This window comes from Loxodonta africana, chromosome 10 (genome assembly GCF_030014295.1).
Source record: "Loxodonta africana isolate mLoxAfr1 chromosome 10, mLoxAfr1.hap2, whole genome shotgun sequence".
NCBI lineage: Eukaryota > Metazoa > Chordata > Mammalia > Proboscidea > Elephantidae > Loxodonta > Loxodonta africana.
In genome coordinates this window covers 46,573,691-46,598,133 of record NC_087351.1, presented here as the reverse complement: position 1 = coordinate 46,598,133, position 24,443 = coordinate 46,573,691, and the positions used below count along the sequence as shown (strand labels likewise).

Genomic DNA, 24,443 nt, shown 5'->3' with positions numbered 1-24,443 from the left:
GTTTTTGAGAAACTGCCAAACTTTCTTCCAAAGTGGTTGTACCATTTTACATTCCCACCAGCAGTGCACGAGAGTTGTAGTTGCTTTACATCCCTGTAGATAAGAATAGCTGTCTTTTTAATTTTAGCTTTTAGCCATTCTTATGGGTCTGTAGTGGTATCTCATTGTCATTTTAATTTGCATTCTGCTAATGACTAATGATGTTGAGCATCATTTCCTTTGCTTTGTTGTCATTTATAGATCTTTGGTAAGGTGTTCATTCTAATCTTTTGTTCATTTTTCTTTATTGGGATTTGTTTGTTTTTTAATTGCATTTAGGTCAGAGGTCAGCAAATGTTTTTGTAAAGAGCCAGATAGTAAATGTTCTGTGCTTGAAAGACCGTATGATCTCTGTTACAACTACTCATCTCTGTCCTTAGAGCACAAAAACATTGTGTGCCCGTTTAGTCAATTCTGACTCATAGCAACCCTGTAGGACAGAGTAGAATTGCCACCCAGGGCTTCCTAGGTATAATCTATAAGGCAGCAGATTGCCAGGACATTTCTTCTGCAGAGTGAACTGCTGACCTTCCAGTTAGCAGCAGAGTGCTTAACCATTGCATCACCAGGGCTCCATAGACAATATGTAAAGGCATGGGCATAGCTGTGTTCCAGTAAAACTTATTTATGGTGGGCTGAAATTGACTAGCACAATAAAACTATATGGCAACCCCTAGTTAATTCTGGATACAGGTCCTTCATCAGAGATGTGATTTGCAAATACATTTTTCTCCATGGGTGGCTTGTCTTTCCATTCTTCCTGCAAAAAGCAATTTTTAATTTTGTCTAATTTATTTAAAAAAATTGTATGCATCATGGTTTTAATGTTGTATCTAAGAAATTTTTGCCGTAACTAAAGGTCACAAAGCGTTTTCTTCTAGAAATTTTATAGCTTTAGGTTTAAAAATTAGGTCTGTGATCCATTTTAAGTTGATTTTTTTCTATAGGGCGTGAAGTATGGATTGAAATTCACTTTTTCGCATGTGCGTATCCAATTGTTCCAGCACCACTGGTTAAAAATAAGTTTGTTTCTCCGCTTAATGACCGTGGCACGTTTGTCAAAAATCAACTGACGATACATTCATGGATTTACTTCTGGATTCTTTTTCCTGTTCTATTGATCTTTTAGGCCTGTTCCATTGAAATACAATAGTATTGGTATTTATGTCAATTGGATAGTATTTACACCAATACCACACTGTCTTGATTATCATAACTGTATATTAAGTCTTGAAATCAGATGGTATATATAAGCCCACCGACTTTGTTCTTATCTTTATCAATGTTATTTTGGTCACTCTAGGTGCTTTACATTTTTATATGAATTTTTTAATCAGCTTGTCACTTTCTTCAAAAGCACCTGGTGAGATTTTGATGGGAATTGTGTAGAATCTATAGGTCAGTTTGGGGAGAATTGATATCTTAACAGTATTGGTGTGTCGCCACATTTAGTTAGGTCTTCTTTAATTTCTCTTGGCAATGTTTTGTAGTTGCCAGCATATAGGTCTTGTACATCTTTAATCAGATTTATCCCTAATTATATCTTGGTTTTTTTGATGCTGTTGTAAATAGTGTGTTTTTTACATTTCGATTTCCAGTTATTCTTTGCTAATATGTAGAGGTACAGTGTATTTTTGAATGTAACTCTTAATGTATTGCAACCTTGCTAAATAAACTCATTTATTAGTTCTAGTAACTATTTTGTAGATTCCTTAGTATTTTCTACATAGATAATTATGTCCTCTCTCAATAAAGACAGTTACAGTTCTTCCTTTCCAGTTTGAATGCCATTTGTTTCTTTTTCTTGCCCCACTGCACTAGCAGCTAGACCCCACCTAGTACAATATTGAACGAAAGTGGTGAGGGTAGACATCCTTACCTTCTTTCTTATCTTGTGGGGAAAGCATTCAGTCTTAAGGTTAATTATGCTATTAGGTGTAGGTTTTTCCTAAATGCCTTTTAACAGGTTGAGAAAATTCTCTTAAATTCCTAGTTTTCTGAGAGTTTTTTTTTTTTTGTAAATCAGGAGCAAATGTTTGAATTGCAGCAAATTAAATGCAGAACCAGATATAAGAATTCAGCAATCTTCTGTTACCCAGACACTAAACAGATTTGCAGAAGTTTGTCATTCTGCTCGCTAATTAAAAAAAAAAATTATGTATATAGTTATTTTTCATTTTAAAATGCTTTTTATATTAATATATAATTTTAGTACTGCTATTTTTAATGAATTAGTATTTTAAAATTTTCTCAGTTTTACTTTTTTTTTTAATAATTTTTATTCTGCTTTAAGTGAAAGTTTACAAATCAAGTCAGTCTCTCACATAAAAACCCATATACACCTTGCTACACACTCCCAATTACTCCCCTAATGAAACAGCCTGCTCTCTCCGTCCACTCTCTCTTTTCGTGTCCTTTTCGGCAGCTGCTAACCTCCTCCACCCTCTCATCTTCCCCTCCAGGCAGGAGATGCCAACATAGTCCCAAGTGTCCACCTGATCCAAGAAGTTCACTCCTCACCAGCATCCCTCTCCAACCCATTGTCCAGTCCAATCCAAATGTCTGAAGAGTTGCATTCGGGAATGGTTCCTGTCGTGGGGCAACAGAAGGTCTGGGGGCCATGACCACCAGGGTCCTTCCAGTATCAGTCAGACCATTAAGTCTGGTCTTATGAGAATTTGGGGTCTGCATCCCACTGCTCTCCTGCTTCCTCAGGGGTTCTCTGTTGTGTTCCCTCTCAGGGCAGCCATCGGTTGTAGCCAGGGACCATCTAGTTCTTCTGGTCTCAGGATGATGTATTCGCTGGTTCACGTGGCCCTTTCTGTCTCTTGGGCTTGTAATCACCTGTGTCCTTGGTGTTCTTCGTTCCCCTTTGATCCAGGTGGGTCGAGACCAGTTGATGCATCTTAGATGGCTGCTTGCTAGCATTTAAGACCCCAGACACCACTCTTCAAAATCGGATGTAGAATGTTTTCTTAATAGCTTTTATTATGCCAATTGACTTAGATGTCCCCTGAAACCATGGTCCCCAGACCCCTGCCCCTGCTATGCTGGGCTTCGAAGCATTCAGTTTATTCAGGAAACTTCTTTGCTTTTGGTTTAGTCCAACTGTGCTGACCTCCTCTGTATCATGTACTGTTTTTCCCTTCACCTAAAGTAGTTCTTATCTACTATCTAATTAGTAATAACCCCTCTCCTACCCTCCCTCCCTCCCCCCTCTCATAACCACAAAAGAGTGTTTTCTTCTCAGTTTAAACTATTTCTCAAGTTCTTATAATAGTGGTCTTATACAATATTTGTCCTTTGGCAACTGACTAATTTCACCCAGCATAATGCCTTCCAGGTTCCTCCATGTTATGAAATGTTTCACAGATTCCTCACTGTACTTTATCGATGCATAGTATTCCATTGTGTGAATATACCTTAATTTATTTATCCATTCATCCGTTGATGGGCACCTTGTTGCTTCTGTGTTTTTGCTATTGTAAACAGTGCTGCAGTAAACATGGGTGTGCATGTATCTGTTTATGTAAAGGCTCTTATTTTGGAAGGATATATTCCAAGGAGTGGGATTTCTGGATCGTATGGTAGTTCTATTTCTAACTTTTTAAAGAAGCACCAAATCGATTGCCAAAGTGGTTGTACCATTTGACATTCCTACCAGCAGTGTAGAAGTGTTCCAGTCTCTCCACAGCCTCTCCAACATTTATTATTTTGTGTTTTTTGCATTAATGCCAGCCTCGTTGGAGCGAAATGAAATCTCATTGTAATTTTGATCTGCATTTCTCTAATGGCTAATGATCGTGAATGTTTCCTCATATATCTGTTAGCTACCTGAATGTCTTCTTTAGTGAAGTGTCTGTTCATATCTTTTGCCCATTTTTTAATTGGGTTATTTGTCTTTTTGCAGTTGAGTTTTTGCAGTACCATGTAGATTTTAGAGATCAGGCGCTGATCAGAAATGTCATAGCTAAAAACTTCTTCCCAGTCTGTAGGTAGTCTTTTTACTCTTTTGGTGAAGTCTTTGGATGAGCATAAGTGTTTGATTTTTAGGAGCTCCCAGTTATCTAGTTTTTCTTCTACATTCTTTATAATGTTTTCTATACTGTTTATGCCATGTATTAGGGCTCCTAACGTTGTCCCTATTTTTTCTTCCATGATCTTTATCGTTTTAGATTTTATATTTAGGTCTTTGATCCATTTTGAGTTAGTTTTTGTGCATGGAGTGAGGTATGGGCCTTGTGTCATTTTTTTTGCAGATGGATATCCAGTTATGCCAGCACCATTTGTTAAAAAGAGTATCTTTTCCCCATTTAACGGTTTTGGGGCCTTTGTCAAATATCAACTGCTCATATGTGGATGGATTTATGTCTGGATTCTCAATTCTGTTCCATTGGTCCATGTATCTGTTGTTGTACCAGTACCAGGCTGTTTTGACTACTGTGGCGGTATGATAGGTTCTAAAATCAGGTAAAGTAAGGCCTCCCACTTTGTTCTTCTTTTTCGGTAATGCCTTATTTATCCGAGGCCTCTTTCCCTTCCATATGAAATTGGTGATTTGTTTCTCTATCTCATTAAAGAATGTCCTTGGGATTTGGATCGGAATTGCATTAAATGTATTAGATCACTTTTGGTAGAATAGACATTTTTATAATGTTAAGTCTTCCTGTCCACGAGCAAGGTATGTTCTTCCACTTGCGTAAGTCTCTTGGTTTCTTGCAGAAGTGTACTGTAGTTTTCTTTGTATAAGTCTTTTACATCTCTGGTAAGATTTATTCCTAAGTATTTTATCTTCTTGGGGGCTACTGTAAATGTCATTGATTTGGTGATTTCCTCTTCGACGTTCTTTTTGTTGGTATAGAGAAATCCAACTGATTTTTGTATGTTTGTCTTGTATCCCGATACTCTGCTGAACTCTTCTGATACTCTGCTGAACTCTTCCATTAGTTTCAGTAGTTTTCTGGAGGATTCCTTAGGGTTTTTTGTGTATAAGATCACATCATCTACAATTAGAGATACTTTGACTTCTTCCTTGCCAATCTGGATGCCCTTTCTTTATCTAGCCTCATTGCTCTGGCTAGGACTTCCAGCACAATGTTGAATAAGAGTGGTGATAACGGGCATCCTTGTCTGGTTCCCCATCTCAATGGGAATGTTTTCAGGCTCTCTCCATTTGGGGTGATGTTGGCTTTGTATAAATGCCCTTTATTATGCTGAGAAATTTTCCTTCTATTCCTATTTTGCTGAGAGTTTTTATCATGAATGAATATTTAACTTTGTCAGATGCCTTTTCTGCATCAATTGATAAAATCATGTGATTCTTGTCTTTTGTTTTATTTATGTGGTGGATTACATTAATTGTTTTTCTAATGTTGAACCATCTCTGCATACCTGGTATGAATCCCACTTTGTCATGGTGAATTATTTTTTTGATATGTTGTTGGATTCTATTGCTTAGAATTTTGTTGAGGATTTTTGCATCTACATTCGTGAGGGATATAGGTCTATAATTTTCTTTTCTTGTGGTGTCTTTACCTGGTTTTGGTATCAGGGATATGGTGGCTTCATAGAATGAGTTTGGTAGTATTCTATCCTTTTCTATGCTCTGAAATACCTTTAGTAGTGTGTTAACTTTTCTGAAAGTTTGGTAGAACTCTGCAGTGAAGCCATCTGGACCAGGGCTTTTTTTTGTTGGTAGTTTTTTGATTACCTTTTCAATCTCTTCTTTTGTTATGTGTCTATTTAGTTGTTCTACTGCTGTTTGTGTTAGTTTAGGTGGGTAGTGTGTTTCTAGGAATTCATCCATTTCTTCTAGGTTTTGAAATTTGAGTATAATTTTTCGTAGTAATCTGATATGATTCTTTTAATTTCAGTTGGGTCTGTTGTAATATCGCCCATCTCATTTCTTGTTTGGGTTACTTGCTTCCTCTCCTGTTTTTCTTTTGTCAGGCCAATGGTTTATCAGTTTTGTTGAGTTTTTCAAAAAAACCAGCTTTTGGTCTTGTTAATTCTTTCAATTGTTTTTCTGTTTTCTATTTCATTTAGTTCAGCTCTTATTTTTATTATTTGTTTTCTTCTGGTGCCTGTGGGTTTCTTTTATTGCCCTCTATTTGTTCAAGTTGTAAGGATAATTCTTTGATTTGGGCCCTTTCTTCTTTTTGGATGTGTGTGTTTATTGATATAAATTGGCCTCTGAGCACCACTTTTGCTGTGTCCCAAAGGTTCTGATAGGAAGTGTTTTCCTTCTCATTGGATTCTCTGAATTTTTTTATTCCCTCCTTAATGTCTTCTATAATCAGTCTTTTTTGAGCAGGGTATTATTCAGTTTCCAAGTGTTTGATTTCTTTTCCCTGCTTTTCCTGTTACTGATTTCCACTTTTATGGCCTTCTGGTCAGAGAAGATGCTTTGTAATATTTCAGTGTTTTGGATTCTGCTAAGGCTTGCTTTATGACCTGATATGTGGTCTATTCTAGAGAATGTTGCATGTGCACTAGAAAAGAAAGTATAGTTGGTTGCTGTTGGGTGGAGCATTGTGTATATGTCTAGGAGGTCAAGTTCGTTGATTGTGGCATTTAGATCTTCCGTGTCTTTATTGAGATTCTTTCTGGATGTCCTGTCCTTCACTAAAAGTGGTGTGTTGAAGTCTCCTGCTATTATTGTGGAGCTGTCTATCTCACTTTTCGATGCTGATAGAGTTTATGTATCTTGCAGCCCTGTCATTGGGTGCGTAAATATTTAATATGGTTATATCTTCTTGTTGTAATCATTATATAGTGTCCTTCCTTATCCTTTCTGATGGATTTAACTTTAAAGTCTATTTTGTCAGAAATTAATATTGCCACTCCTGGTCTTTTATGATTGTTGTTTTTTTCCATCCTTTGAGTTTTAGTTTGTTTGTGTCTCTAAGCGTAAGGTGTGTCTCTTGTAGGCAGCATATAGACGGATCTTGTTTTTTAATCCATTCTGCCACTCTGTCTCTTTATTGGTACATTTAGTCCATTTACATTCTAGGTGATTATGGATAGGTATGAATTTAGTGCTATCATTTTGATGTCTTTGTGTGTTGACAGTTTCTTTTTCCCACTTGATTTTATGTGCTGAATAAATTTTCTTTATATATTGTCCTTTCCTCATATTTGTTTTTGTCGATTTGTTTCTGCTGAGTCTGTATTTTTCCCTTGTATTTTATTTTGATGATTAGGATAGTTTGTCTCCTTTGTGGTTACCTTATTATTTACCCCTATTTTTCTAAATTTAAAACTAATGTTTATTTCTTTGTATCACTGTATCTTCCTTTCCATATGGAAGATGTATGATTACATTTCTTAGTTCCTCTTTATTATTTTAGTGTCATCTTCTTTTATATAATAACATCACCGTTACCCTGTGTTGGGCTTTTTTTTTTTTTTTTAATCTTGCTTTGTTTTTTTGGATTTTCCTGTCTGGGTTGACTTCTGGTTGCTCTTCCCAGTGTTCTAGTCTTGGGTTGATACCTGATATTATTGATTTTCTAACCAAAGAACTCCCTTTAGCATTTCTTGTAGTTCTGGTTTGGTTTTTACGAATTCCCTCAACTTGTGTTTATCTGGAAATTTCTTAATTTCACCTTCATATTTAAGAGACAGCTTTGCTGGATATATGATTCTTGGCAGGCAGTTTTTTCCTTCAGTTTTTAAAATAGGTCATTCCATTGCCTTCTTGCCTGCATGGTTTCTGCCGAGTAGTCCAAGCTTATTCTTATTGGCTCTCCTTTGTAGGTGACTTTTCTTTTATCCTTCGCTGCTCTTATAATTATCTCTTTATCTTTGGTTTTCGGAAGCTTGATTATAATGTGTCTTGGTGACTTTCTTTTAAGATCTGCCTTATGTGGAGTTCGATGAGCATCTTGGATAGATACCTTCTCATCTTTCACAATATCAGGGAAGTTTTCTGTGAACAAATCCTCAACAATTTTCTCTGTATTTTCTGTTAGCCCTCCCTGTTCTGGTACTCCAGTCACTCGTAGGTTATTTCTCTTGATAGAGTCCTACATGATTCTTAAGGTTTCTTCATTTTTTTTAATTCTTTTATCTGATTTTTCTTCAAATATATTAGTGCCAAGTGATTTGTCTTCGAGTTCATAAATTTTAGCTTCTACTTGCTCAATTCTGCTCCTCTGACTTTCTATTGGGTTGTCTAATTCTGTAATTTTATTGTTAATCTTCTGAATTTCTGATTGCTGTCTGTGGATTTTTCCAACTTGTTAAACTTTTCATTATGTTCCTGAATAATTTCTTCAGTTACTTTATCTGTGTGTTCCTTGGCTTGTTTTGCGTATTGCCTCATTTCCTTCCTGATGTCTTGAAGGGTTCTGTATATTAAACTTTTGTATTCTGCATCTGGTAATTCCAGGAATGCGCTTTGATCTAAAAGATCCCTGTATTCTTTGTTTTGAGAGCGTGTTGAGGTGATCATTGCCTGTTTCTTTATGTGACTTGATAGTGACTGTTTTCTCTGAGCCATCTATAAGTTATTGTATTAGTTCATGCTTGCTTACTGTGTCGTAGCTGCTTGCTTTGTTTTGTTTTGGTATACCCTTATGGGTTGCTTGAGTGAGCTAGCTTGATTATTTTTGCCTTTCAGGCATATCAGTCTAGGAGTCCATCCAGTTTTCTTGTATGAATTCAGCTCAGGTTTCCATGTAGCTGATATCAACTGTGTGGTACAGGCTCTGTCCTCCAGTCTTAGAGGGGCAGGGGTGATTGGCGTGTATACCGGTATCTGATTGCAGAAGGGGGTCATGCTCTGAACAAGGCAGGGGGCTGAGAACCAACCCCCAAGTGTCTCTGAGGAAAATGCATCTGTGTTCCCTAGAGCATGCTGGTGGGTGGGTTCTGCAGAGGGACCATGGGCACTCAAAGTTTTTGTTGTAAGGACTGGGAAGTACCAGTTTTCTTTGGGCCCCTGTCGCAGGTGGCTGGGTGACCTGAGTGGAGCTACCAGTCCTTAGGTCCCTGTTGTGGGTAGGTGAGGATCTTGTTTAATAGGCAAAGCAATGTCAAACGTCAAACACCCACCTCCACCACACAGCTGAAATGGTTGGAGTTTGCCAACAAGGGCCTATTGTCCCGAAATAGGCCCACACAGGTCCATGCAGAAGGGAAAGGTGCTCAAGGTCCACAGACGGTTTATGCCTGGACAGGAGCCACTTCTGTCCTGAGCTCCCCCAGTTAATGGAGCTAGCAAATTATCTTTTCCCCCCAGTTGCAAATTTTTTCCTTCCCCATGGTTGGGAGAATGGCTCCAGGTGCTCACCAGGGTCTATCTCAGGCCCAGGGATTCAGCCGCTGAACCCGGCTTGGGGTGGGGGGGGGGCATGGTAAAATATACACAAGTACTTAGCTTTTGCCGAGAGCACGCTGTTCTCCTCAGGTTCCGGAGGTGTGAGTGGGCTGTGTGGCTGGCTGCTTCTCCCTAAGGAAACAGTGGCTGAATGCTAGTACCAGCCTGCTGCCACCGCCGCTGCCACGCCGGGAATGGTGCCTGAGGGCTCCCCGCGATTCAGGCCCGGTAACTCCTCTCCACTTCTGAACAGCCTCTTCCTCCCCCTGCCCCTCAGATCGTTGTCTAAGCTTGCCTTTGACACTCAGTGCACCCAGCTTGTCACAAATATACTTGTTTCACTTGTTTTTTTGGGTCTTTGTTGTAAAGAGGGCTCAACGGAAGCGTGTTTATTCCCCAATCTTGGCTCCGCCCCCTCAGTGTTACTTTTTAATACTATGAGTATTGATAGATAAAACCCACCTAAACAAAAAGCTCTTTAGGGTCCTCAGCAGTTTTTAAGAATGTAAAGGGGCATACGACCAAAAAGCTTGAGAATCTCTGATATGAAAACAAGTCAGTAGGTACCGTACTAGAAGTATTAAGCTCCATTTTGTGGTATGGTTACGTGCCGTAATAGAAAGGAATTAAAGAAGCCTTTGGGCAGGTAACTTCTGTTTTTTGTGTCATCTTTGGGAAGGGTTAAGAACTATTTTTACGTTTTGTATCTTAGTGATTTGTAGATTTTTTTTAATGTAATAGTTTATACCTGTCTGTTCTACCATCAAGAAATATAGGGTAAAAATTTGAGAAACTTGGATTCCTCCTGAATTCATTACTGATTTGCTTTAGAGCCTTGGGCAAGTCACATAATTGGTCTTGTATTATTTTTCTTGTTTAGAAAATGACACTGAGGATAAAATATCTCATACATTTAATCCTCTGTTGAGAAAAACTTAGTAAATATGACATGATACATACTAGTGTTGATTGTAATATTAGGAATTGTGCAGTGAAGTGCCCTTAAGTTTCAATTTGGTTTAAAATGGAGTCCTCTTATATGTCTTTTTTTTGTAGAAAGATAAATCTTTTGTGTGTACTTTAGATGAGCGTTTACAGCTCAAGTTAATTTCTCATGCAAAAATTTATACACATACTGTTTTGTGACATTAGTTGCAATCCCCACAGTGTGACAGCATACTCCACCTTTCTACCCCGGGTTCCCTGTATCCATTCGATCAGTTCCTGTCCCTTCCTACCTTCTCATCTTGCCTCCAGACAGGAGCCTCCCATTTGGTCTCGTGTATCTGATTGAACTTAGAAACACATTCCTACCGTGTATTTGTTTTTGTTTTATAGTCCTGTTCTAATCTTTGAAGAGTGGGCTTTGGGAATGGTTTCAGTTCTGGGTTAACAGAGTAGAGTGTTCAGGGGCCATAGTTTCAGGAGTTCCTCCAGTCTCTGTCAAACCACTGAGTCTGGACTTTTTATGTGAATTTGAGTTCTGCTCCATACTTTTTTTCCTGCTCTTTCTGGGACTCTCTGTTGTGTTCCCTCTCAGGGTGGTCAAATAAAGATTTTTTTTTTAATAATATTTTATTTACTTATTTATTAATTTTTTAATTGTACTTTAGGTAAAGGTTTACAGAACAAACTAGCTTCTCATTAAACAGTTAGTACACATGTTGTCTTGTGACATTGGTTACCAACCCCATGAAATGTCAACACTCTCCCTTCTTGACCTTGGGCTCCCTATTACCAGCTTTCCTGTCCCCTCCTGCCTTCTAGTCCTTGCCACTTTTAGTCTTTTGTTTTATGGACCTGTCTAATCTTTGGCTGAAGGGAGAACCTCAGGAGTGACTTCATTACTGAGCTAAAAGGGTGTCTGGGGACCATACTCTGGGGGTTTCTCCAGTCTCTGTCAGGCCAGTAAGTCTGGCCTATTTTTTGTGTATTACTTAATTTCTTAAAAACATTTTAGTTATAAAATTGTTATGTTATTAGCAAGCCTGCTATTTGCCAGTCATTGTGTTAGGCATGGTGTAATTTCAAAATGAAGGAAATACAGTCTTTGTCTTTAAGGAATTAATAATTTTGCAGGGGAGATAAACAGGAAGACCAGAAAATTAAAATAACCTTGTAATAAATCCTATGACAGTGTGTATTTTTATGCAATGGGAACAGAGACTACGAAGGTAGAGAACCATCTGTTAAGAACACTGAAGAAAATATTAGTGATTCTTATTCTATTGGCCAAATGCAATGCTGCTTTAAGAAAGGTGATAGTAAACCTATTTTAAACCTATTTTACAAAACAAAAATTATAAAGTAGAAACTATTTTTTCATAATAAAGGAACTTACCCTGGATTACAAAAAACTAAGCTTTTCAGCGTTGCTCTGAGTTCTCTCATGTAAAATCAGAGCAGTCTGTGTATTTTCCATAATCACATAATGATGTAACAGCTAAAGAAGATTATTTTATAAAGCCAGATATTAGAATCCAGGAATTCCTTGTGCTAAAAAGTAACTTCTGGGTCAATTTAAACATAAAATATTAATGTGTTCCACATTAAACATAAAAATCATTTTGATTCCTGGTTTTGAATCAGTTGCAACCTTCAGGTGACTTTTAAGTATTACTAGTTTTTTGATTAAACTCTTAGGCTAAGATGATAGTGAAGAGTTACATATAGAAGTTACCTTTCAGAGTCTGAAGTTTGTACTCAGAGTTTCTCTGTACAAGATTCAGAATGGATCTGCTTTGGGTAACAATAAGTAATAGAGTCACTAAGTGTCAGCCTTATCGGTTAAATGTAATTTTGTGCAACTTAAGTATAATATAAGAAGTACTGTTTTATTAGGGAATAAATAAAAATATTACTAGTGTAAGTGGGAATTTGGATACAAAGTAGATGTGTCTTGGATTTCATTAATTAATAATATCAAACATTTATATAGCATTGTATGCTTGTGATGTGTTGGCACATAATAACATTAACTTATTTAATTCTCTAAATAAGTAAATATGAAGTGGGTGCCATTATTATCATCATTTCCAGAGGAAGAAGCTGAGGCACAGCAAGGTTAAGTAATATACCTTAGCTTTTTTTTTTTAAGTCATAAAGCTTGTTAAATTGGGAAGCCAGAATTGGACCCCAGGCACTCTGGTTCCAGGTCCATGCTCTTACCATTGCTCTGTACTATTCTTTTTCTGAAACTACTAGAAGCATCCATTATAGTCTCCTCTTAACAAGTATGTTGTCCTGTGAAGTGAACCCTACGCTCACATGGTGTGCTGAACTTCTGTGTTTTGCCTCCTCGCACCTACAGGCAACGGTGCCACCGTTCATCTAGCTTCCCAAGCTCCATAATTGCTCCCCGTACCTCAGGTCTACTGTTCCTAAAACCCACGTATTATACCTCTCTGTTCCCACTTTTTTGCTGTCTTGATCCTGACCTTTAGTATTTGTGACCAGATTATTGCAGTAGTTTCCTGGTTGGTCACTATGCCTTCTGTGTCTCTTCACTTCTAATCTTTGCTCCAGGCGGTAGAGGTTTTTTTGTTTTGTTGATTATGACACTACTGTGATTGAAAAGGAGCCCTGATGAGGCAGTGGGTAAAGCGATCGACTGCTAACCAAAAGGTCAGCAGTTCAAAACCACCACTGGCTCTGCGGGAGAAGAATATGGCAGTCTGCTTTTTAAAATACTTATAGCCTTAGAAACTCTGTGGGGTTGCTGTGAGTCAAAATCAATCTGGTGGTAGTGGGTTTTTATTTTTTATATGATTGAAAAATGTTTATTAATACGTATTACCACAAGACCAAATCCAAATATCCTGGCTTACAAGACCCTTCTTTCTGAAGATGGTTCCAATTTATTTTTCCATCTGACTCCATCCACTACTCTATAGTCCCACAGTCCCAGGAGGCTCTCTGAATATATTACATTCTTAACGTACTCTTGGCCTTTACCCATGTTCCTTTTCCAAGTTGTTCTCCCTTCTACTTTGCTTGGTAAAGATTGACTCATTCTACAAGCCACAACTCATTTCATAGCTTCTGTAGATCTTTCCCTGACTTAATCAGATGGAATCATCTCTTCTCCCTGCTCTGAAAGCAGTATCTACTTCTAGTATAATATTTATCATATTGAATTATAGTTGTTTGTATCATTTTCCTTCACATATTACACATTGTTGTTTGGCAGGTAGGTGCTCATTAAGTGTTTTTGATTCAGTGATTAAATATATTAAATCTTTAAAACTTTTCTCCGTAGATGCTGCAGATGATTACAATAGAATTGGTTCTTCATTATATGCTTTAGGAACTCAGGATTCTACAGATATATGCAAGTAAGAATTTTGATTAAAAGCGTTAAATGAAAAAATTTCTGTTGGCGGTCTGGGAACACGTAATACTTCTGACTTAGGTCAGCATTTTGCAATGATTTTGTCCAAAAAACACATTGATAATAAGGAGCTTTGTCATAAACGTGGGTTGGTGTCCTTTTTTTCCCTTCCCTTTTCTCTCCTGTATGTTTAAATCTGAGGAATAAAATAAATTTTAATATATAATTTTGCTGTGTTTCATATGATGAAAATGGTCTGATTTGAGTGCGTGAAAAGAGAGAATTTATATCATAGGTTTTGAAAATTTATCATAAATAAGCAATGCTCATTTGTAATTAGAATATATATGTATGTATTTTATTGGAAGCCAAATTGACTTTTAAAGTAAAACTAGATGCTAGAGGTTTACACTTCTGAAGAGGCTGACTGTTGTAGATTTTACAGTAAAGTGAGTATTAAGCAGTCCTAGGGCGCGACTGGGTAGGGAAAGTGTTAAGCATGTTAGTGTAGAAAAGCTCTCTGGAAGTTTGCTTACACAGCTGCCCTTTATTTACTTTATGCTAATTTTTCATTTTAATTTTAATGTAGTCGTAGTTAAGTTGATTTTAGTTGCTCATGTAGTATTGTTTAAACCCAACTCTTCCTTAGAAAATATTTCAAATTTATTTAAAAATGTTTTTTAAGTGGGAAAGCTGTTTTCATACTCCGTGCCTTTCTTCAAACCACATCCTTGAACTTTCCTCTAGTATATCCTCTAGGTAGAAATTTAAGATCCAAGCTTTTGAGCAAAGCACGGTACCATCGCTCACACTAATTACCATACTGCCTTCCCAAATAGTTCATAGTCTTTGATACGAAGATAAAACTCAGTCTTGTCATGTGTTAGCTAACCTGTCAAAGCAGGTTCTTTTCAAGAAAGGAAAGTTCATAAACTTGTATTTTTGCTTTCAATTATAATACCCTTTATAATTACATATTTTGCAGATTATCCCTTAAGTGTTAGCATTAGGATTTTTTAATTGGTGCCATCATTTGGCATATAGGGTATTTAGTTAAAGTGAATTCTGAGGTAGAAATTGGTTATTCGGTAGTTTTTTTTTTCCCCCAAAACAAAGCAGGTCTTTGGAAATGTTAGTATCTGTTGGTAAAAGTTCTTGAAGGGTCTGATAACTATCAGATACTTAAAGAACTGCTCCAACTTCAGTGTTTTCCTTTTAAACAAACCTTTTGTTTCTGAATGTGATTGTTCTTGTGCTTCTATAATTATTTTGAAGGTATAGGCTTTATTTAGTATTATATGGCATATTAGTAAAGAATACCAAGATAAATTTTAACATAGGGCTTAATCTGCCATCTTGAAGCAAAATGGGCAGATTTTATGTAATGACAGATTTCATGTAGTCTGTTACATGGATGGAAGTACAAAGAGATTTTTATTGAACTAAGTGAAGTCTGTAGCTAACAAGAGCATTAAATGTTACCGTAATGAGATCAGAATGTTAATTATTAATGTGGTTTAGAGACATGTTCTCTGAACATTTGAAATTAAAAATTATTTCAAAAGTAGCTTCTGATGAAAATATTTTTCCCTTCTAGGTTTTTCCTCAAAGTTTCAGAATTGTTTGATAAAACAAGAGTAAGTACCACTCATTAACATTTAGGAATCTAAATCTCTGTGTGTGGTATTATTTAACTTGTTACATTTGTGTCTCACTTTTTTGAGGAACATGGGTTAAACTTAGGAGGAAGGGAGAGATTTGGATTCAGTTGAGAGTTTTTCAAGAAATTCCGTTTTTGTTATGGCCTTTTGGTATTTGGTATATGTGTAAGAGTTTATATCCTTGATCATCAAACATATCCATTTGGAGACTGAGTTTACTTTTATGAAGAATGATCTTCTTCTGGGATTTTTTTTTTAAAACTAGGAGAAAATCATAGGTTCATTATAACTTTGCCAAAATTGTTTTGCTTTTGATCCTCCATGACACAGTGTTCTAAAATAAGTTGTATAACTGTGAGTCTGGTGTACAACTGCAGAAAGGTTGTACTGATAGTAGTCATTATTTAATATGGACATAGTCTTGATTTTCAGGAACCAGTCCCAGATACAGTAATATTGAACATTTTCATCAGTTGATTGAATAGTGAAAGTGTTTATCAGATGTTTAATGGTACTTGGCTGAGACTGGTGGAGCCTAGTCCAGTGTAGAATTCCAAATCCAGCATGACCTTGCCAGTTGTGAGTGATGTGTAATAAAAGGAAGAAGTCCTTAAAAACATAGGTGTAATACTGGAGACAATATAGTCCGTCATTCTGCTTTTGATATCAGTGAGCGTTTTCTACGAAGATACAGTTGTTTTCCTGTGCATTTACATGAAAAGAATAGGTACCTAAAAACCACTGCTGTGGTTAAATTTTCCTGTGTAACTTTCTGTGCTTCCTTCCCCTCCTCTCCAGAGGTAACCACTGTCTTGAATTTGGTGTTTATCATCCCCATGCCCTTTTTATACTCTGATTACATATGTATGTATTCCCAAATGAAGCATTGTGTTATTTGGTTTATTTTCAAACTTTATATAAAGTATATCATAGCCTTTAAAAAAAAAAAAAAGAATATGGACTGTCACAAAATAACCTTGTTTCAGTTCAGGTTCCTCTGAGACGCAGACATCAAAATGGGATCAGGTGTGCAAGAGATTTATCGGAGGAAACACCTTTGTAAAGAGAAAGAGTAGCAGTAGGCAGGGAGAGCCTTTAGACCTCGATGCAGGTTTGATACCTGGTGGTGGGGCAGGGGAGAGGAATGTGTAGGAAAAGTCTTAGGCTGCAGCAGAGCTCTAAGAAAGTTTCAGCCAGGCCAGTGGGGAGTCCCTAAGCCAGGGTTGCTCGTTAGAGGAGTCCCACATCAGGTAAGAATAGGCTGGCATGTAGTACTACCTCCAGAGCTGTCATTGGTTGGGTGCAGCCTGCCGTGGGGAATAGAAGTTGGGGCATAAACTTGTCATGAACACGGTTGTGGATCCAGAGGGATTGTATTTGAGGATATCAATCAACCATGCTCCTTGCAGCAGTTTATGTTAAAAGAGATCTGGGTGACTCGTTTCCATGACCAAGTCCTTATTTCCTTTAGTGTTTGCGTGTTGTTCTGGTTATTATTGCTGCATAACAAAGCATCCCAAAATCAGTAGCATAAAATAACCATTTCATTATGCTAATGAATTCTTTAGGTCAGGAATTCAGAAAGGATATAGCAGAGATGGCTTGCCTCTGCTCCATGTCTGGAGCCTCAGCTGGGAAGATACAGAGGCGGAGGCCTGGAATCATCTGAAGACTCTTTCACTCCTATGTGTGAGATTGACACTAGGGCTGTCGGCTAGAACGCCTTCATGTTGCCTCTCTGTGGAGCTGCTTAAGCTTCTTCACAACATGGTGACTAAGTTCCAAGAGTGAGCAGCCCAAGAGACAGGAAGTAGAGGCTGCTAGTTTCTTAAGGCCATGGCCTGGAAACTAGCACAGCACCACTTCTGCCATATTGGTCAAGCAGTCTTAGAGTCAGGATCCAAGGGGAGAGGACACAGACCCTACTTCTCAATGGAAGGAGAGGAGCCATATTTTAAAACAGCCACACCTTTCTAGCATGTTATCGATTGATTTATCTAAGTTAATTTTGAACAGGTGTGTCTATACTCTTATTTATTTGGTTATGAAGTTTCCTAAGTTTATTTCTCTGTACCAAACTAAACCTACTGTTGTTGAGTTGATTCTAACTCATAGCGACCCCATAGGGTTTCCAGGTCTGTAAATCTCTATGGAAGCAGACTGCCACATTTTTCTCCCATGGAGCCGCTGGTGGTTTCAAACCACTGACCATCGGTTAGCAGTCCATCACGTTAACCACTGCACCACCAGGGCTCCTTAAAGTAGTAGTTTTAAGGTGCTTCAGGTTTTTTCTAACTTTTTATTGAAATATGCATATAGGAAAGAGCACGTATCAGAAGTGTATATAGCCCAGTGAATCTTTCCATATTAACATACCTGTGTAATCAACACCCAGACCAAGAAATAAAATATTACCAGGAATCCAGACGATGCACATGAACACGCACACGCGCACATACCCCATAGCTGCCTTCTAAGTCTCTATCTCCTACAAGGTAACCACTATCCTAACTTCTAATAGCAGATAATAGTTTTGCTTGCTTTTATACTTTATGTAATGCACTATGCAGTACATATCCTTTTAATTGGGCTTCATTTACTCAACATTATATCCATAAGAGTCATCTGCAAAGAGTTCCTTCATTCTCTTTGCTGTATAGTATTCCATTGTAAGAATATACCTAAGTTTATTTTATCTGTTCTACTTTTGGTAGTCATTTGGACAGTTTCTAGTTTGGAGCTCTTTCCAAATAATGCTGCCAAGAACATTCTTGTATATCTTCTGCTGATCATTAAGTGTACATTTCTGTTGTGTGTATATAACTGTAGGTTTGGTTTGGTTTTTGGTATGTAACTAGTAACTAGGCAGGAAATTGGTGAGTCGGAGGGTATCTGTATGAAAAGCTTAAGTAGGTTCTGCCAGACTGTCTCCCAGAGTAATTATATCAGTTTACACTCCCGCCAGAATGAACGTGAGGTTCAGGTTGCTGCACAAGCTTCCTTTTTTTTTAATTTTAGCCATTCAGGTGGGTGTTTAGTTTAGTTTTTTTTTTTTTTTTAAACTTTTTATTTCGGTGATAATTTTAGACTTACAGAAAAGTTGCAAGAATATAACAAAGAATTCCTGTACACACTTCACCCAGATTTCCTGAATGCTAACATTGCCCCACATCGCTTAAACTTCTTTTACCCCAAATTTTTCAAATAGTCCATTTTTACTCTGTTCTGTGCATTCTCTTTTTAAAAATAAGAATTATTTTTAATATTACCAGTACTTAACCAGACCTAATAAGACTAACAGTGGTTTCCCTTAATGCCATAAAATATCCAGTATACAGATTTCCCCAGTTGTCTCATAAATGGCTTTTTACAGTGGAGTTTGTTTGAGTCAGGATCCCAGCAAGGTCTACATACTGCCTTTACTTGATATGACGCTTTCTTCTTTATCCTTTCTCTCTCCAAATTGAAGAGTTCTCGTTTTTTGTTCTGACATGACTGCTTCCCATTCCATCCAGCTCAAAATTACCACATCTGTTTATTATCCTTTATGTCTTCAAGCACATTTTTTAATGCTTTGACTAGGTTTTCTAGTTGTCCTCAGCAGGAGGATTGGTTTGAATTACCTAAACTACCATTGCCAGCCTTTATTACTTTAAAATACATATAATTCTATGTGTAGTATCAGTTGCCGTTGAAATGAAGAGAGAAAATATGAATGAAGGTGAAAGGTGATATTGAAACTCATTTATAATCAAAAACTTCAATCGAATAGTCCTTACCTAAATTCACTAATCTCATGTGATTTCATCTGTTTTCCTTTTATTTTTTGTCAGAGTTGCAAAGAAAAGTAATGGGATAGTAAGAAGGAAAAGGGGAGGAAACCTAGATAAAATAGGAAGGATATTATAGTTATGTATGATTTTTACCTTTTTTACAATATTAATGAGAACTCTGAGAGAAGAAGTATTCACTGATATCCAATTTTTTGTTTTCCTTTTTCAGAAAATAGAAGCACGAGTGTCTGCTGATGAAGACCTCAAACTTTCTGATCTTTTGAAATATTACTTAAGAGAATCTCAAGCTGCTAAGGTAACTTCATTGTTCACTGTATTTTTAAATGAGCTTTTTTATAAAGAGCCATCTCTTAGAGATGGATCGACTTAAGATTGTTACAGATGATTTATTGCCTATTTTTTTTTTTTTAGTTTTATTGTGGTAAAAATGTAAGAAAACATTTGTCAATTCAGCATTTTGAGATTTTTTTTCTACTTGCTCCCAACATTTTAATATGAAAAACTTCAAACTTAAAAGAAGTTTACAGTGAATACCAGTATACTAGATTCTCCTAGTATCATTTTACAGTACTTGCTTATTGTATAGCTATCCATTCATTCATCATCATTTTTTGCTGCATCTCAAAGTAAATTATAAACACTACTACACTTTCCTTTAAATACTTCAGTATGCATACCATTAACCAGAGTCCACGATTTCTTTAGTTTTTACTTCTGATGTAAATTTACATACACTGAAATGAAAAATTCTTGAGTCTACAGTTGCTGAAAATTGGCAAATACATACACATGTATAACGCAGTCCTCTGTGAATTTATAGAATATTTGCATGACAACAGAAAGTTTCATGATGCTGATTCCTTGTCAGTCCTTTTCCCATTCTCCAGAGACAATGATTTTAATATTTTTTTAACCAGAAGTTTTTTTTTAACGTGTTCTAAAATTTCATAAAATGGAATCATGCTACTTATATCTTGCTTCTTTCACTCCTAATGTCTCTCAGATTTATCCATGTTATTGCATGTATCAAGAGTTTATATTGATTTCATGTTCGTATTCTGTTATATGAATATATCACAGTTTGTGCGTCCATTCTTCTATTGATGGACACATGGACAATTTAAAGTTTTTGACTTATGAATAAAATTGCTATGAAAATTTTTTCATAAGCCCTCTTGTGAACACATGATTTCATTTCTCTTAGGTAAATACTTAGGAGTAATTCATGTGTCATAGTTTATGCATATGTATAGTGTTACAAGAAACTACCAGAACTTTTTCCAGAGTAGCTGTACCATATTACAGGCTTCTTAAGTATCCAGTCAAGGATACAGAGGCAGTAAAAAAACCTAGAGAACTCACTGCCATGTCTCTTCGAGTCCTGACTTCTCTCTAACCAGTTTGCCTTCTTTTCTCCTCTCTCAGGAGTTTTCTTATGTTCAGTTTATGTATAATGCCCAGAACTTTTGGGTGGAATAGGGAGAAATGTGTCTGTTTCATCTTGTTTAGAATCAGAAGTTAGTTTAATTTTATTTTTTTTATTAGTTAGTTTAATTTTATTTTTTTTATTTTTGTAAATATATATATAATACATTCGTCAACTCAACATTTTTTACATGTACAATTCAGTGACACCAATTACATTAATCATGTTGTGCAACCATCACCAGTATCCATTGCCAAGTTTTCCATCACCATTAACAGATGCTTCCTAAACAATGATTCCCCTTTTCTCCCTCCCTCCTGCCCCTGGTAACCACTAGTAAACTTTGGTCTCTGTACATTTGCCTGGTAAAGATATTTCATATAGGTGGGATCATACAATATTTGTTCTTTTGTGATTAACTTGACTTCACTCATTATAATGTTTTCAAGGCTTATCCATGTTGTAGCATGTATCAGGACTGAGTAACATTCCATTGCATATATTTTATTTTTAGGCAATTCAAACGTCCTTTTAAAAGGCTGTCTATGTCTAAGACTAAAAACTCTTAGAAGTACAAAAATTAAAAAAAAATAAAAGCATCTTAAAAACACTGAAAACTTTTGTGGCTCAGATAGTCCAAATTGTTAATTTATGAATTGAGATATTGTATAGAAGAGTTCCATCCAATTAGTGATGCATTGGAATGCAGTTCTTTTATTTCTTATCGAATTGTCAAAAAACCTTTGCAAATAGTGTCTACAGAAGAAAACACAGATATAAGTTGCTGGGACCTTGGATAGGCAAAGTTAGATATGCCACCAAAAACAAACGCAACCAAAGAAAAACAATAAATTGAACGTCATCAAAATTAGAAACTTCTCTGTGTCAGTGTGGAAAGACAACCCACAGAATGGGAGAAAATATTTGCAAATCATAAATTTGGTAAGGGACTAATATCCACATCTAGAATATATGAAAAACTCTTACAACTCAATAAAAAGACAAATAACTCAATTTAAAATAGGCAAAGGATTTAGCAAGGGATTTGAATAGACGTTTCTCCAAAGACTTAGAAATGATCAGTAAACACATGAAAAGATGTTTGACGTCATTAGCCATCACAAAACACAGAAATGCAGCTCAGAACCACAGTTATATACCATTTCACATCCACTGTGAGTGGATTTAATCAAAAATTACTATAATACTGTAACTTACAATCATATGACAATATAAAACTATAAAAATAACTACATAATTACTATTAGAATAAATGTTGGCGAAGATGTAGAGAAATTTGGTAGGAATATAAGATGGTGCAGCACTTTGGAAAACAGTCTGGCAGTTCCTCAGAAGATTAGAGGTATCATCTGATCCAGCATTCCACTCCTAGGTGTATACCCAAAAACTTGTACATGAATGCTCATAGCACCATTATTCATAATAGCCAAAAAATGAAAACAACCCAAATGACCATCAGTGGTGAATAGATAAATAAAATGAGGTATATTCATACTATGAATTTCAGTAATGAAAAGGAATAAAATACTGATTTATGCTACAACATGAATAAATTGAAAACATGCTGAATGAATTATTAAATGGGAACTTAATTTGCTGTGTAAACTTTCACCAAAAACAATAAAGTATCATTTAAAAAAAATTAAAACATGTCTAAATTTTTTTAAATACCCAATTAAGAACATTCTTATATTTGTGGTGAACAAGACTGGGCCTAAAAGATTTGGTTATCAGTAGTAAAAAATACCATCGTGTCGCAAACCTGCACCAGTTATGGTGGTTCAACACCTAATTTAAGTCTGTAACGGTCTAATAACCACGTCCTGCTGCTTAACTGGAGTCCTGCCTTTGGTGTCTGTACTGAACAACCCTGCTCTAGTTCTGTAAGACCTGTTTGTCAATAGTCTTTTTAAAAAGAGCATCATGCTTTTTTTTTTTTTAAACGAATGCATCATAATCCAACAACCTTGATGATTGTTTAGTTATTAATACAGGTCCAGCACAGTAAGCTAAACATAGTTCACTACACAGATAGCTTCCTGCCTCTGTGTGCTCAACCGTTGGGTCTCCAGTGCTCTTATCAGCCGCCGGAAGGAAGGTTCTCTGCTCAGCTCAGCTTTTGTGAAATAATTTTTACCAGCTTTGCCTGCCTGACCAAAAAGACATGTTTGAAATTGATCCAATAAACCCATTTCTAAAATGGCAAAAAAAAAAAAAAAAAATGCTGAATGAAAGAAGCCACATAGTACGATTCCATCTTTATGAAATATCCAAAATAGGCAAATCTGTAGAGACAGAAAACATTACTGGCTGTCTAGGGCTGTAGGGCAGTTGTTAGGGTGGGGGGCAGCAGCGCATGGCGAGGTCGAGAACAACTGCTAATGAGGTGATGAAAGTGATGTTTGAAAATTGTGATGGTTGCACAACTCTAAATACTAAAAATCATTGAATTGTATATTTTAAATGGGTGAATTGTGTGGTATGTGAATTATATCAATAAAGCCGTTATTAAAAAGAATTTGGACAGTGGCACATAGTATTCAGTGTGTTAACTCTAATTATGACAGTGGTGATGATGATGGTTGAGCGTAACTACTAGAAACATGGGGTGTATGATTGTGAAGCATTCTGTTTTATAGGATCTCCTGTATCGAAGATCTAGGTCTCTAGTGGATTATGAAAATGCTAATAAAGCACTGGATAAAGCAAGAGCAAAAAATAAAGATGTTCTGCAGGCTGAAACTTCCCAACAATTATGTTGCCAGAAATTTGAAAAAATATCTGAGTCCGCAAAACAAGGTACTGTTACATTAACCATTATTCACAAGATGTTTTAGATTGTTAAATACATTAAATAGTTAATCTTAATTTTTTTTGTTCACAGAACTCATAGATTTTAAGACAAGAAGAGTTGCTGCGTTCAGAAAAAATTTAGTGGAATTGGCAGAGTTAGAACTGAAGCATGCGAAGGTAGTGTCATGTTAAAGACTTAATAACTTAAGTGCCTTTTATTTAGAAATGAGTTGGGAAATGGATAATAATCCTTTAATGACAGTTATCTTCTACAAGGATTCTGTAAAAACTGTTCCTGAATTGGAATTATGTTTTCTGAGATAATTTGGTTACTTCAGAATCGTTTGTTCTAGTGAACAATTATTCTTCTTCAAGTCTTTTTTACAGTGTTTACTTCTAATTCAGCTCCTCCTTATAGCTATTATAAAGCTTGGCCTAAACAAGAAAAGTCTTCCTTAGTAGAAACATCATTTGAAAATTTATTTAGCATTTGCCATCTTCTCTCGGGTGGGGGCGGGGGCTGACAATTAAAAATGTATTAATTCCTAAAACTAAATAAGTATGAAAGAAAATTAAATTAAAAAAAGAATTGTTCTAGGTGAAAGCTTACATAGCAAATTAGGTCCCCATTTAACAATTTTTATACCGATTTTCCCGTGACATTGGTTACAGTTTTTACAATGTGTCAGCATTCTCAGTATTTCCATTCTGTTTGTTCTGTTTTCATGTATATTCCATTTATCTAGCTTCTTTGTCCCCTCCTTACCGTCTTTTCTTTGCTTCTGGATAAATGTTGTCCTCTGGTCTCATATAATTGATTGTTTAAGGGAGCACATTCCTCACGGGTGATATTGTTTAATCTATTAATTGGCTGAAAGGCGACCTTTCGGAGTGTCTTCAGTTCCAAGTTAAAAGGGTATCTTGGGGCAGTAGTCTCAGAGGTTCCTCTAGTCTCTATCAACCCAGTAGGTCTGGTCATTTTTTTAAGAATTTAAGTTTTTCTTTTGTGTCTCTTCTGTCGTGTCCTTGGTCAGAAGGTGAGTAGTGGTAGCTGGGC

At 36.4% G+C, this 24,443-nt stretch overlaps 1 protein-coding gene across 2 annotated transcripts in view; it reads left to right on the top strand.

The window, feature by feature from the left end:
* The window catches only part of SNX6 (sorting nexin 6), a 62,234-nt gene that overhangs the window by 29,630 nt on the left and 8,161 nt on the right, over positions 1-24,443 (top strand). For both annotated transcript variants that reach the window (XM_064292387.1, XM_064292386.1), the window contains exons 9-13: positions 13,620-13,695; positions 15,289-15,328; positions 19,355-19,441; positions 23,233-23,392; positions 23,478-23,563. In XM_064292387.1, coding sequence (XP_064148457.1) covers positions 13,620-13,695; positions 15,289-15,328; positions 19,355-19,441; positions 23,233-23,392; positions 23,478-23,563 — 449 coding nt within the window. The remainder of the gene's footprint in view (positions 1-13,619; positions 13,696-15,288; positions 15,329-19,354; positions 19,442-23,232; positions 23,393-23,477; positions 23,564-24,443) is intronic.